At 47.1% G+C, this 14,264-nt stretch overlaps 2 protein-coding genes and 1 long non-coding RNA gene across 4 annotated transcripts in view; 2 read left to right on the plus strand and 1 right to left on the minus strand.

Moving 5' to 3' along the window:
• Positions 1 to 3,558, plus strand: part of LOC117526367 — a 36,332-nt gene extending 32,774 nt beyond the window's left edge. Inside the window, exon 3 of the long non-coding RNA XR_004565273.1 lies at positions 3,435 to 3,558. This is a non-coding gene — a long non-coding RNA (uncharacterized LOC117526367). The remainder of the gene's footprint in view (positions 1 to 3,434) is intronic.
• LOC117526366 (endonuclease III-like protein 1) overlaps positions 1 to 3,620 on the minus strand; it is a 28,848-nt gene extending 25,228 nt beyond the window's left edge. The window contains exons 1-3 of the mRNA XM_034188428.1: positions 3,473 to 3,620; positions 1,438 to 1,685; positions 1,192 to 1,362 (exon numbers count right to left, since the gene is read on the minus strand). Of these exons, the coding sequence (XP_034044319.1) occupies positions 1,192 to 1,362; positions 1,438 to 1,685; positions 3,473 to 3,590 (537 nt within the window). The 5' untranslated portion in view covers positions 3,591 to 3,620. The remainder of the gene's footprint in view (positions 1 to 1,191; positions 1,363 to 1,437; positions 1,686 to 3,472) is intronic.
• Positions 3,621 to 9,412: 5,792 nt separating this feature from the next.
• Positions 9,413 to 14,264, plus strand: part of tsc2 (TSC complex subunit 2) — an 86,553-nt gene continuing 81,701 nt past the window's right edge. The window contains exons 1-5 of one of the 2 annotated variants that reach the window (XM_034187326.1): positions 9,413 to 9,551; positions 12,905 to 13,055; positions 13,132 to 13,218; positions 13,765 to 13,875; positions 13,945 to 14,092. In XM_034187326.1, the coding sequence (XP_034043217.1) occupies positions 12,921 to 13,055; positions 13,132 to 13,218; positions 13,765 to 13,875; positions 13,945 to 14,092 (481 nt within the window). In that variant the 5' untranslated portion in view covers positions 9,413 to 9,551; positions 12,905 to 12,920. Of the gene's footprint in view, positions 9,638 to 12,904; positions 13,056 to 13,131; positions 13,219 to 13,764; positions 13,876 to 13,944; positions 14,093 to 14,264 lie in introns of both variants that reach the window. The other variant, XM_034187324.1, reaches the window with a different exon arrangement.

Below are 14,264 nucleotides of genomic sequence, written 5' to 3' on the forward strand. Positions count from 1 at the left end.
TCACACAGATTAAGGAGCATTACAACCGGATTAAAGACGGCCCTCGTATTTTTGTGTATTGAAGCAATTTAAATATATGGAAAATAACATTAGTACTTTGATTACTTATAAACTGCATTATAGATTCAAATGCTAATTGCTACTGCTAATATACCAAAGCATAATGAGCGATTATACATTTGTTTTATTTTGTTAGTTATTCATTTATTTTATCTGTATTTTACAGAAACCACACACATATTAAATCTGATGAAACTTACAACTGAACTGACTCTTCACAAATGGACAAATATTATGTTCTAACCGACATACTGCAGTGTTTATCAACCTAAAGTCATTTACAACCAGCAAATTCAGTTCAGTTAGGGTGAGATCAGGTTCAGGGTGAGGTCGGGTTAAGGGGCGCTTACACGTGCATGACTTTGATTCATGCACTTGCATGACCTGTGTCCTGCAGGAGAGTAAACTCATCTTTAATGGATACAGACTGAACGTGAGAGGGGCGCCGGCGCGTGCAATTGCGCAAAGAGAATTTCAAAATGTTAAAAAAATCCTTCAAGCATAAATGTTGTGCTACGTGGCGTGATCTGCTCGCCAACACGACGTGCAGCTTGTCAAGTGGAGTAAAGAAGTGAACAGAGTGAGTGATTGCATCACCAGATCGCATCAGACCGCAGCTCGTCTGAATGATTATAACAAGATGTTAAATCTCTCATAAACATACTTTAACAGCTGCAGACAAGAAGGAAAGAACATACAACTGTTTTATCAAGCCATGACAATGTAAATATGACAAATAATTACCTTTTTAGACGGTTCCAAAAGCTTTCTCCAGCTCATTCAGCGCGCGTGTGAGGAGCGCTGCTGGAGCACTCCTCTGTGATTCAGGAAGCGATTAGAGCCGTTTTCAACAGACAACTTGCAGAGAAAATGATTAATCCACTACAAATAATTATTTTATATATACGCAGCGTCCAGCACAAAGCGCGTGGCAGGCAATGGAACAAAGCACGGCGTCCAGCTGGGAACACAGCATGCAAGTGCGTGAATCAAAGTCATGCATGTGTCAGCGCACCTTTAGAGTGAGGTCAGGTTCGGGGCTAGAGTGAGGTCAGGTTCAGGGTTAGAGTGAGGTCAGGTTCAGGATTAGAGTGAGGTCAGGTTCAGGATTAGAGTGAGGTCAGGTGTTACCCTCCAGAAGCCGACGGGGTGGATTAACTTCCCCAGTGTTGCATCGTCTGTGGCGAGTATGTTTGCTGCCGTGCAGCCGTGAGCTCTGAGCTTCTGCATTGCTGCAGAGGTCACCTGGTCTTTGGTCTGACTGGACAGCATGAGCGACACCAGCACCTGGAAACGCCTCACCTGTGCTGACATGACAAATGGTGTGAAAAACACGGCTGATCACAGGTGAAACACCTTGATCCCGGCACGACCTACGTGTGCGGGCGCTGCCGGGTCACAGCATCTCTCTGCTCCCATGGTGTCCACGGGAGCGTCACGACCACGCCGCATCTCACGGACGCAGTGGAGCTGTTCTCGCCACTCGCCGGGTTCCCAGGCCTCCAGCTTCACTGCTGATGTGGCTCGGTGCTCATCGTACTCCACCTTCAGGTGCCTCCTGCTGCGCCTCTTTGAGCCAGGGCCGGGACCATCCGAGTCCAGAAGGCGGACGTCAGGAGGACCACCTGGAACAGAAAAACCCAAATCAGTCAAACGGCAGATGACTTTGTGACGCCTTGGACACAGGCCGCCACACAACTCTGCAGGTGTTCCAGGCTTCTGTGGCTGTGATTAGAGAAACAACATAGTCCAACTTTGGTCTTCTGTGGATCCAGTCAGGGTGAGGGTTAGGTGAGACCTTAAAGTGGGCATCACTAGTAAACAAAATCTAAACAAATAAAGACTGATGCAAACACTGATGTTTTATGTTTGGTGCCATGTGTTCTGAGAAATGACATCATGAACAGGAGGAATTCAGCCTGAGTTCAGCTACTGCTGATAAACACTCAGAAACATGAAGGTGTGAGGAAGGTGGACTCTGATGACATCACTGAATTTTTTTTTTTTTTTTTTTTGGTGGACTTTGACAGTGCAAACGTCAAAAAGGTTAAAACCTGTGTTTTAGGAGGATGTAGTCACATGACCAGTGATGTTTATTTGGTGCACAGATTTTCCAAAGATAATTGAAGCGCTGTTTAATTTAGCACCAAAAGCTACCGCTTTCCATCGCGACACACAGAGTAAAATAAAGCCTTTTAAGAGAAAGTGGGTCCGCGTATCTGAAATAGTTTACTGCGCATTTAAAGTGAAGCAGTGAGTTTGTCTATTTTTAGAAAAGACACGGTTCGCTCTACGTGGGGAGGGACTGGCTCCGGCGGCCGGCTGCTGTCTCTCTCTGCCCGCTTTGAGGGGCTCAGCACTCTGTTCACATCGGCAAGTCACAGCTCCATCCCCGGATACACAGACATATAGTCTCTGGAAGAAGATCCTCTCAGCAGACGTCTGCTCTTTCTTCTGTCTTTTGCTCAGACTCAGCTTTCGCTTTTTAATTTTCGCTTTTTTGGGCAAAACGCAACTCTTCAAACACTGCAACTTTAAAAAAAAAAAAAACACTGACTGCGAGGCCTGCATGTTCAACCTCCAGCTGAAATGCATCTGCTGAATCGCAGAGAAAGAAAGAAAAAAAAAAATCAGGCAGAAACCCAGTCCACCAACCTTAAAAAAAAAAAAAACAACCAAAAATGGTTAAATTCTAAAAGTTGGGGAAAAACAAAACAGAAAGCCACATCCCATCGCTATTTCAGCAAAATGTCAAGGCTTTGGTACAGCGACATTGTGCCGTTGCTTCGGGAGAGACCTGAACTATTGATGTTGTTTAAAAATACAAAAGCACTTTTTATCTGATTAATCGCCAGAATAATCGATAGAACACTCAATTATTAAAACAATTGATAGCTGCAGCCCTAATTTTGAGGGGGAAGTGGGAGGGTTTTTTATGTTTTTTGAGTGTCTCTGGGACAGACTGCAGACGTGAAGCCGAACACAGTGTGAGAACGAGCAGCAAAACGTGGATCTATAACCACGGAGTTCTCGGTTCCGCAGTTCTCACATGAAACATGAGTTCAGACATGAAGCAGACTGCAGTCACAGATTTACTAGATGTGCGGCATCTTGGAAGGTCTTGCGCTGTCAGTGCTAAATGCTCTGAACTTTTTATCACTGTCGATTCTCTGGCTGACTTTGCCGTTATTTACATTTAAGACATGAAAACCTGTGCTTAGGTCAATTCAGATATGTACATTCGATTTATGAAGTCCCATTTATCATAACCGTTGATCCTTTCTCCCTATAAGGCATAAAGTGAGAAAGAGAGAAAAAGAGGAACCAGGCAGAGTTGACTGATGAGTTTTCTATTGACAGGAGCTACACTTTAGACATGAAGCAGGGTTCAGTCATGAAGCAGGGTTCTTACATGAAGCAGGGTTCATTTTCCTCAGCGTCCTGCTCACTTTGACAGAAGCTGCGGTTTCGAAGCAGGACCTTTGATTGCTTCGAGTCACAGCTGTCCTGTGGAAATAACGTGACGTCATTATCAGCTTAATAAATGTCACAAAATCCTCGAAACACGCTTTTAACACGACAGCGCTTTATTCACATAATCACCCCGCCCCTTCTTCTTCTGACGTTTTATGGCAGATGGCAAACCGGAGAATAGGTACATGAGCGCCACCTACTGTGTGGGAGTGTGGACCTCAATTTAAACTGCAGGAATAAACAGACACGAAGAGTAGAATATAAGAAAAAAAAAAACCTAGAAGATAATTTTCCAGTAATACCACAGCACGAAGGGTTTGGCGCAGAGCCTGTGCTGATATTAATATAACTAAGGCAAAGCCTTGGACTGAAACATCGACGGAGGTAAATGTAAATATATTGTGTCGACTGTATGTGATACACCATAGTTCAGAATTGTTTGGGTGTATGAAGGTCTTGAGATGAAGGTACTTTAAATAGACTGACATGTTCATGATATTGTAGGCTTTAAAGGTACATACACTGGAGGTTTCTTCCTGTTAAAAGGGAGTTTTTCCTTCCCACTGTAGCCAGGTTTTGACCGTTGGGGTTTTACATAATTATTGTATGGCCTTGCCTTACAATATAAAGCGCCTTGGGGCAACTGTTTGTTGTGATTTGGCGCTATATAAAAAAATTGATTGATTGATTGATTGATACACGTGGGTTTATTAAAGGTATTCATGAAAATATCATTGCTAAGTAGAATATCAAGAACAGAAACCTCTGTATTCTCTGATCAATGTAATTTGCAACAACAGTAAATAATGTGTTTATGTCGCCCACATTAATGAGCGAAGCTCTTCACCATCTCATCTTGTCATTTAGGTCCTTCAGACTTGTTAATGAAAATCCTTCAGCTTCTGTACTGGAATCAAATAAATTTGGTTCAGAGAAGTAAATTGGCAGGAAACATAGCGTAAAATCAAATATTCTTAGTTCTGTACGTTATCTTCACACTTATGCAAATATTCTGCCAGTGATTTAAAGAATATCACAGATTCTTGGATCAATTTTGACGTTGTCGCAGACGTCTCTGACAGAAATCTGAGTGGTGAGCTTTCAACCAACCAATCAACATTTCTTTATAAAAGGCTTTCACAAAAATAAAACGCACATAGCATAAAGTTAAAACAGCACATTAAAACAAAACATGTCACAGCACCAATTGGTATTAAAAGCCAACCTAATTCATTTTTTATGCTTGAATTTAAAGAGCTTGGGTACTACTTACTTTGAAATCTGAGACACGTTTTTGGTCCACTGACTTGGTTGCACATCCGGATTGTTTGTCTGTGAGGTTTTAGCAATGTGCTTAGAAATGCCACTGACTGATTTATTTTTTTTTTTCAAAAAAAAAAATGTACAATGATAACAAGAGCAAGGCATGAGGCTCAAGCATCAAGCATCAAGCATACAAGGCTTAAATGTTACAAATATACAAAATAAACATAAATATATCAACATATTTTTACAATTCAAATTCATTACATATGGTTTTGGTCTTCTGAGCTTTAGATGCCGGTGACTGATCTAACACAGAAGCAAACTGGAAGTGACATCGCCACGACAGGGTCCTCATGGCAGATGAAACGGATGGTATGGCACAGCGCCCACATTCAAAATGGCAGCGCCCATGGTTCTAGGGGTCCTCATGGATGGGCCAGTTGGATTTATTTATTGTCATCACCCTTTCGGCCTCACTCGATGTTCAGTATTAAAATTGTAGAGTGGAAGAACGGGAGGAGAACAGCAGAGGGGGAAGGAGTTATGGAGCAGAGGGAGGAGTTATTAGATTAGATTTGATTGCAGAAAATTGCGGTTCTAGCACAGAGCATCCACACAGAACATCAAAAGTGAAAGTAAAAAACAAAACAAAACACAATTTGCAAATATAAATATAAATACCAGAAATACTGTTCGCTACTGGGTTACTGGCACCTACTGTTGCTCTCCTTCCCGTCCTCTGTCTTCCTGTTCCTCCTCCTCCCCCTGAATGAGGAACTGTACAGTCTGATGGTCTGAGGGACAAAGGAGTTTTTCAGTCTGTTGGTCCTGCACTTGAGAAGGAGCAGTCTGTGGCTGAAGAGACTCCTCATCCTTGCTGATGACGGTGTGCAGAGGGTGACTGGCATCATCCATAATGTCCTCACCTGCTGGGTCCTGTCCGTCAGGAAGTTGGAGATTCACTGACAGGTGGAGATGTTGAAGAGTTTTTGTGGAGAATGTCTGGGATGATGGTGATGAACATCGAGCTGAAGTCCACAAACAGGATCCTCATGTACGTCCCTGCAGTGTCCAGGTGCTGCAGGATGTAATGCAGACCCATGTTGACTGCATCCTTTACTGATGTGTTTGCCTGATAGGCAAACTGCCAGGGCTCCAGCAGGGGTGCTGTGATGTTCTTCAGGTGGCTGAACACCAGCCATTCAAAGCCCCTTTCACACCAGGCCCACTTCAAGTTTCCTGTGGTGTCATGACGCCACAGGAATGTCTGCTTCAGGTGCGCACAGCAGGGGGCAGAGAGGAGGTGAGAACGCAGCCTGCAGGTTCTCTGCACAGAGAAGTCAGAGTGCACAGTTTGGCTGCAGACAGACTGTGCACTCTGACTTCTCTTCTAGTTTATATTTCTTCTTGTGCTGAGCTGCAGGTCTGCGCGCTGAGTTCTGTTATAGTTTATCTTTCTTCCTTTGACCGCGAGCTGCGTCCGTGAGTAAATATGTAGATGTCTGGAGTTATACTTGATGTGGACATGTCCTGTCTTTGGCAATCAGTCTGTGAGCAGGACTTTTATGGACCTTATTTAAACACATTTGTGAGAGAAGAGTGAGGAGCTGCAATCAGCAGCATTTTTTCTGTGCTTTTTTGAGTGTGTAGTTTTACTGCATTGTGAACACGGCATAAAAACAATCCTGCCTGATTTATACTTCAGGAACAATGGAACACAGCAGGAATCATCAATAGGCGTCGGGTAACATTATCTTGTGAGGGTGTGGCTTCCAGTCACACTGAGTGCCATCCTGTTGCTCTGACTTATGCTGAAACCACTTAATTTCTGCGTCAAACACAGGATGCAAACAAAATTAAACATGTTTAATTTTTGGCGTCCGATTTGCTTCCTCCTTTGCGCCCCTCACGCTGTTGTGGCGTCGAGCTGCATCATCTCGGCACTGAGTTGCTTCCATGTGGCAGCGTCATGACGACGCCCGACACAACTCGAAGCAGCCCTGGTGTGAAAGGGGCTTTAATGACTGCAGATGTCAGGGCAATGGGACAGTAGTCATTTAGTCCTGTTATGGAGGGTTTCTTTGGGACTGGGATAATAGTGGAGCATTTGAAACAGGAGGGGACCTCACACAGCTCCAGAGATCTGTTGAAGATCCAGGTGAAGATTGGGGCCAGCTGGTCAGCACATGCTCTCAGACATGAGGGGGAGACACCATCAGGTCCTGGAGCCATCTTGATCTTTTGTCTGTGAAACTTCCTCTTCACAGGTCGTTAGTGTGGGTGGGGTTGGAGAGGGGAGGGGAAAGAGGTGTCCAACGGGGGCAGGTAGTCCATTGTTGTTGGGGTGGGTGGGGGGTGTGAGATGGCTTCTTTCAAATCTTGCATAAAACATGTTCAACTCCTCTGCCAGTCGGGGTTTTCCACAGGTTGGGGTTGGTCTCCTGTAGTTGGTGGCATGCTGAAGACCTTTCCACACTGTCACAAGATTGTTCGATGGGAACTGCTTCTTGAATGAGTTCATGCGAGTTATTCTTCCAGTAAAAAAGCTTCTCTAACAAACTTCAGCCTGTGAAGTGGGTGGGGAACAACATTCTCTGATCTGTCACAGTTTCTCAGGTTATCCAGGTCATCTCCTACCACTGAGTTGGCCGTCTTGATCAGTTTGTGAAGTCTCCCGGTTTCTGCCACTTTAGTGCTGACTCCTCGCAGCACGCCATGGTGTAGAAGATGGTGCTGGTCACAGCAGGCTCGTAAAACATATCCAGCAGATGGCTGCAGACCCAGAAGGTCCTGAGGCTATGTAAAAAGTACAACAACTCTGACTCTTCTTATATGATTTCTTAGACCGGTCCAACTTGCTGTTCATGTGCACCCCAAGTAGTTGTAGACCTCAATAGTCTCCACATCCACTCCCCTAGTGGACAGGGGGTGGTCCCCAAGTCTACCAACAGTTCTTTAGTTTTGCTGAAATTGACTTGCAACTGAGTTAGTTCACAGCAGTCAACAGAACTGTACATAACCAGGGCTGGATCCAGAGTGAAAATCTGACAGATGCATTTTTACCCAATGATAAAATAAAAATCGTACGCGTCTTGTTATTCAATAATCGTCATTCTTTTATTCGTATGCAACATACACTGTCACACTTCTTTTAATATATTTATTATACTTCATGGACCATAGTCAACACTTCTTATTTGTATAATATTCCCGTCCTAAAAAACAACACTATAACAAAAATTGACTGTAAACAGGATCAAATTTATTGCCAAAATCTTTCAGTTATAAAGTAAGTCCCTTCGGCTGCTCCCTTGTTTGCACTCTGCATGTTGAATTGGCACAGGTTTTATGCTGGATGCCCTTCCTGACACAACTCCACATTACACAGAAATGTGGCAGGGGTGGGATTTGAAATCAATAAAAAGATGACTGCATATATTCTTAATAATAATATATTGAGATACAGACAGTTCACAGAAGACATTTTCCATTGATACCAATCGAAATTAGAAACAGTCCAGCAGGTAACAATATTCATCATGTCCATGACTAAATATACTAAAACAAATACATCACAATTGTACACATATCACAATTGTGATATGTGTAAATATGAAATAAATAAATAAATAAATATGAATTTGGTCACTGGATCCTTAAACTTTGGACATAATAAACTCTACATGGTGGATCCTTGATCTCTGGACATAAATAGGAATAAACAAAATCTGTAGTTTTTGTCAAAAGCATTTCCTTTCAGACATTATTGGCATGAATGTCTTTCCATATATCTGAGCTGAGCTCTTACAGCTGCTGTGCTGCACGTCAGGATGTCATTTGTAAAGGAATGCAGCAAGTTTCATTTTGGGAGGAAAAAAACGTTTTAGTCGATTGTAGTTTCTTGTCTGTATTACAGCGTTTGTAAGAGGTGTCATTTTATTTAAAGCGGTAATTCATTTTGAAGTTATTAATTCCGAGCGGACTCTGTCTCAGCAGAGAGCCGCTCAGCGTTTGGAGCTGTGACGGAACGGAGGACGATTCTCGTTTCTTGACTGCAACAAGACAAGAGTCCCAGTTAGTGACTTTAATCCACACAAAAGTGACTCACGGTATTTGAATGACTTTGAGAGGGGATAAGAAGCGGACTTGTTGTTTCTGAAGAGCAGCGCATCAATGAGCTAGTGGATCGAAGCATTGCTTCAATGGTTCACGGCTTCACAGTGGAGTCGCGCTGCAGAAACGGTTGATTACAGACCTGCTGCAGACCAAACCCTGAATACCCGACTTTATCTGTACGATAATCTGTATGACTGATATCTGTATGACTCTGAAACTTGGAAAAATCCGTATAATTTACAGACTATAGGTTGACATGAAAACCACCGAAAAGCTGTATTCACTGCGGGGACACGTTCGGCACTATTCAGGATTATTCAAGTTTTTTTTTACCGATGACGAACGATGCGTAAAAAAATTTGACCGATGCAACTGCATCTGTCCAAACCGGTCCGGATCCGGGCTTGCATAACTGTCCCTGTGCTTGCAGCACTCTGTGGCTCTGCGTCTGTTCACATTAAGAACTATATTTCCCATGAGTAGGCGGGGCAGACATGTTTGCAGGAAGTAGCTCAGGGCTTCATCCGGTGCAGGACTGCAGCTGCGATGTTCACTTCGTTGTTTAAATGCTAGATTTTTCCAGAATGACGCGGTCTGTTGGATGTGGACTTGATTCCCAGTGAGAAAAAACGACGGTAAGGAGTTAAAGTCAGCGAGAGGGGCGGATGATAGTTTTCGAGCTAACAGGAGAAGGCTAACGGGAAAGCTAACGCTTTTTGATGTTTAGTCAAAGTACAGTAGGTAAAGCTCTGTGTTGCTCTGCGTGTCTATCTGCGTGGCTCTACGTCGCTCGGCGTGTCTGCATCGCTCAACGTGTCTGTCTGTGTGTCTGTCTGCGTTGCTCTGCGTGTTTGTCTGTGTTGCTCTGCGTCGCTCTGCGTGTGTGTCTGTGTTGCTCTGCGTCGCTCTGCGTGTGTGTCTGTGTTGCTCTGCGTCGCTCTGCGTGTGTGTCTGTGTTGCTCTGTGTCGACCTGCGTGTGTGTCTGCGTTGCTCTGTGTCGACCTGCGTGTCTGTCTGCATTGCTCTGAGTTGCTCAATGTGTCTGTCTGCATCGCTCTGCATCGCACAACATGTCTGTGCGCTGCTCGGCGTGTCTGTCTGCATTGCTCTGTGTCACTCTGCGTGTCTGTCTGTGTCGGTCTGTGTCGCTCTGCGTGTCTGTCTGCGTCGGTCTGTGTCGCTCTGCGTCGCTCTGCGTGTCTGTCTACGTCACTCGGCCTGTCTGTCTGCATTGCTCTGCGTTGCTCTGTGTCGCTCTACGTCTGTCTGTGTTGGTCTGTGTCGCTCGGTGAGTCTGTCTGCGTTGCTCCGCGTCGCTCGGCGAGTCTGTCTGCGTTGCTCCGCGTCGCTCGGCGAGTCTGTCTGCGTTGCTCCGCGTCGCTCGGCGTGTCTGTCTGCGTTGCTCCGCGTCGCTCGGCGTGTCTGTATGCGTTGCTCCGCGTCGCTCGGCGTGTCTGTCTGCATTGCTCTGTGTTGACCTGCGTGTCTGTCTGGGTTGCTCAACGTGTCTGTCTACATCGCTCGGCGTGTCTGCATTGCTTGGTGTGTCTGCGTTGCTTTGCATCGCTCAACATGTCTGTGCGTCACTCGACATGTCTGTCTTTGTAGCTCTGTGTCGCTCTGCTTGTCTGTCTGCATTGCTCGGTGTGTCTGTCTGCGTTGCTCTGCGCCATCGGCGTGTCTCTGTGTCTGTCTGCATCACCCTGTGTTGCTCTGTGTGTTGCTCTGCATTGCTCTGCATGTTTGCGTCACTCTGTCTGCATCGCTCTGTGTCGCTCTGCGTGTCTGTGTTGCTCTGTCATTCTGTGTCACTCTGTGTGTGTGTGTGTGTGTGTGTGTGTGTGTGTCTACATCACTCGGCGTCTGCATAGCTCTGTCGCTCTGCATGTCTGTCTGCGTCGCTCTGCTTCTCTCGGCATGTCTGTCTGAGTCGCTCTGTGTTGCTCTGTGTGTCTGTCTATGTTGCTCGGCGTCTGTCTGCATAGCTCTGTGTCGCTCTGCGTGTCTGTCTGCATAGCTCTGTGTCGCTCTGCGTGTGTCTGCATAGCTCTGTGTCGCTCTGCGTGTGTCTGCATAGCTCTGTGTCGCTCTGCGTGTGTCTGCATAGCTCTGTGTCGCTCTGCGTGTCTGTCTGCTTTGCTGTGTCGCTCTGCGTGTCTGTCTGCTCTGCTGTGTGTCGCTCTGTGTGCATCGGCCTGTGTCGCTCTGCGTGTCTGTCTGCATCGGCCTGTGTCGCTCTGCGTGTCTGTCTGCATCGGCCTGTGTCGCTCTGCGTGTCTGTCTGCGTCGCTCTGTGTCGCTCTGCGTGTCTGTCTGCGTAGCTCTGTGTAGCTCTGTGTCGCTCTGCGTGTCTGTCTGCTCTGCTGTGTGTCGCTCTGTGTGCATCGGCCTGTGTCGCTCTGCGTGTCTGTCTGATTCTGTCTGTGTCGCTCTGCGTGTCTGTCTGCGTAGCTCCGTGTCGCTCTGCGTGTCTGTCTGCGTAGCTCCGTGTCGCTCTGCGTGTCTGCGTTGCTCCGCGTCGCTCGGCGTGTCTGTCTGCATTGCTCTGCGTGTCTGCATCGCTCTGTGTGTCTGCGTTGCTCTTCATCGTTCAGTGTGTCTGTGAGTTGCTCGGTGTGTCTGTCTGCGTTGCTCTGCGTGTCTATCTGCGTGGCTCTACGTCGCTCGGCGTGTCTGCATCGCTCAACGTGTCTGTCTGCGTAGCTCTGTGTCGACCTGCGTGTCTGTCTGCGTAGCTCTGCGTGTCTGTATGTGTTGCTCTGCGTAGCTCGGCGTGTCTGTTTGTGTTGCTCTGCGTCGCTCGGCGTGTCTGTGTTGCTCTGTGTCGACCTGCGTGTCTGTTTGTGTTGCTCTGTGTCGACCTGCGTGTCTGTCTGCATTGCCCTGAGTTGCTCAGTGTGTCTGTCTGCATCGCTCTGCGTGTCTGCATTGCTCTGCATCGCTCAACATGTCTGTGCGCTGCTCGGCGTGTCTGTCTGCATTGCTCTGTGTCACTTTGCGTGTCTGTCTGCGTTGCTGGCGTCGCTGTGCGTGTCGCTCTGCATGTCCGTTTGTGTTGCTCTGCGTCGCTCTGCTTGTCTGTCTGCATAGCTCTGTCGCTCTGTGTGTCTGTCTGCGTCTCTCTGCATTGCTCTGCATATCTGTCTGTCGCTCTGCATGTCTGTCTGCGTCGCTCTGTGTCACTATGCGTGTCTGTCTGCGTCGCTCTGTGTCACTCTGCGTGTCTGTCTGCGTCGCTCGGCCTGTCTGTCTGCATTGCTCTGCGTGTCTGTCTGCGTAGCTCCGCGTCGCTCGCCGTGTCTGTCCGCGTTGCACCGCGTCGCTCGCCGTGTCTGTCTGCGTTGCTCCGCGTGTCTGCATCGCTCGATGTGTGTGTGAGTTGCTCGGCATGTCTGTCTGCGTTGCTCTGCGTCGTTTGGCGTGTCTGTCTGAATTGCTCTGCATTGCTCAGCGTGTCTGCGTAGCTCTGTGTCGCTCCACGTCTCTGTCTGCATTGCCGCTCTGTGTTGCTTTATGTATGTGTGTGTTTCGTTCTGTGTATCTGTCTGCGTCGGTCTGTGTCGCGCTGCGTATGTGTGTTTCAATCCATGTGTCTGTCTGCGTCGCTTTGTGTCGCTCTACATATGTGTGTGTGTCTGTCTGCGTCGCTTTGTGTCGCTCTACATATGTGTGTGTGTGTGTCTGTCTGCGTCGCTTTGTGTCGCTCTACATATGTGTGTGTTTCGTTCTGCGTCGGTCTGTGTCGCGCTGCTATGTGTGTGTTTCGCTCTGCTTGTCTGTCTGTGTCGCCGCGTGTCTTTGTCTCTGCGTGGCCCGCTGTGTCTCGGTGTGCCCTGGACGTATTGAGCTATTTTTGCGATCAGTGGCTCAGTGGTAAAATGGACCTGGTTCTTGTCTTTTGTCCTTTTTGTCCACACCACCATGAAGCTGTGTCCCTGTTTGTGTTTTTGACTGATCATAAATGTTTCAAGTGTCTTTTGTGTACAGCTCTGTCATTGTGGCCATGAATAAACAACAAAGCAAAGAGAGTCTTAAGGACAAGGTGAGGGGGATCTTTGGACTGGGGACACCACGGCCGCCAAGCAAGCACAGTGAGACCAAAGTGTCGGAGTTTATCATAACAGCTGACGTCATCAAGGTGCGAGCCGACATACATCAGTCGTCTCTGCGTTCCTGCCCACCTGGAGCATTCATGGATTTCCACTGTTTTTCAGGAGCTCCACCCAGACTATGGACTGAGCAACCGCGTTCGGATGATGAACCATGTCTGTGATCTCGCCAAAACAAAGAAGTTTGAGGAGGTGTGTCTTTTTGCATGTGGTCATAATGCTGGAGTTTTATTTGCCTCATTGTGGAGCTGTTTTAAACTCCTTTTATACTCAGTGTTCTCTGACAAGGTAACATGGGATATGATGGGAGCCGTTAGGTAGCCCCGGGTTTGATTCCTGGTTGTCTATGTCCTTGAACAAGACCCTTTATCTGCATCATCCCGGCTCCCAGCTGTAAATGGGCACTAGTCTTGGCTGGTGAATTAACCTGTGATGGACTGGCGAGGCCATGACCTTCTTACTGTGATTCTGAACCACAGTGCCACCATGTGGCAAACATATAATGTCTACATAAGAAGGAATGGTGTGTCTGTGCAGAGGTCTACCCATGTCATGTGTCAATCCCGTGTCAGTGCACCAGGTTGTGTAACTATCAGGATCTGTGGTGGAAATGGGCTGTCAGTCTGAAGCTGGGGATCATCCCTGGAAGATGTGCAGGGCTCGTGGTCCAGTTCCTGAGCCAGAAACGTACCCATTTATGGGTTCCTGCTGACTTTGTGTTGTGCTTTTATTTCCCAGCATGCAGTGGAGGCAGTATGGAAGGCTGTGGAGGACATGCTGAGTCCAGATCAGCCACCTGAGGCCAGACATGCGGTTCTGCAGCTGCTGAGAGCCATAATCCAGGGCCAGGTATGACAGTCAGCATCTTCACAGAAGCCCAGGTGTGGCTGCTGCTCAGCTGTCTGACGTGTTTTTCAGGGCGAGCGGCTCGGCCCTCTCAGAGCCTACTTCTTCAACGTGATCAGAGATTACCAGCCCTCCACTGAGGACCTTTGTGGTCGGCTCGAAGTCTTCAAGGCCTTAACAGAGAATGGCAAGGACATCACATACCTGGAGGAGGACATCGGTGAGCCAGCGCTCTAAGGCATTTATCACTAAAAAAATTGAACTGCGCTTTAGATTCACAACGCAAACACTTTCTCAGCTTTTGAAGTAATGGTCAGGATGAGCTCGGGGTCTGAATCCACCAGTCCAGGGACCAGGCCTGGTCCTTGGAGCCGTATTATCTGTGTGGGGTT

The sequence above is a fragment of the Thalassophryne amazonica genome, chromosome 15 (assembly GCF_902500255.1).
Source record: "Thalassophryne amazonica chromosome 15, fThaAma1.1, whole genome shotgun sequence".
In the NCBI taxonomy this organism is placed as follows: domain Eukaryota; kingdom Metazoa; phylum Chordata; class Actinopteri; order Batrachoidiformes; family Batrachoididae; genus Thalassophryne; species Thalassophryne amazonica.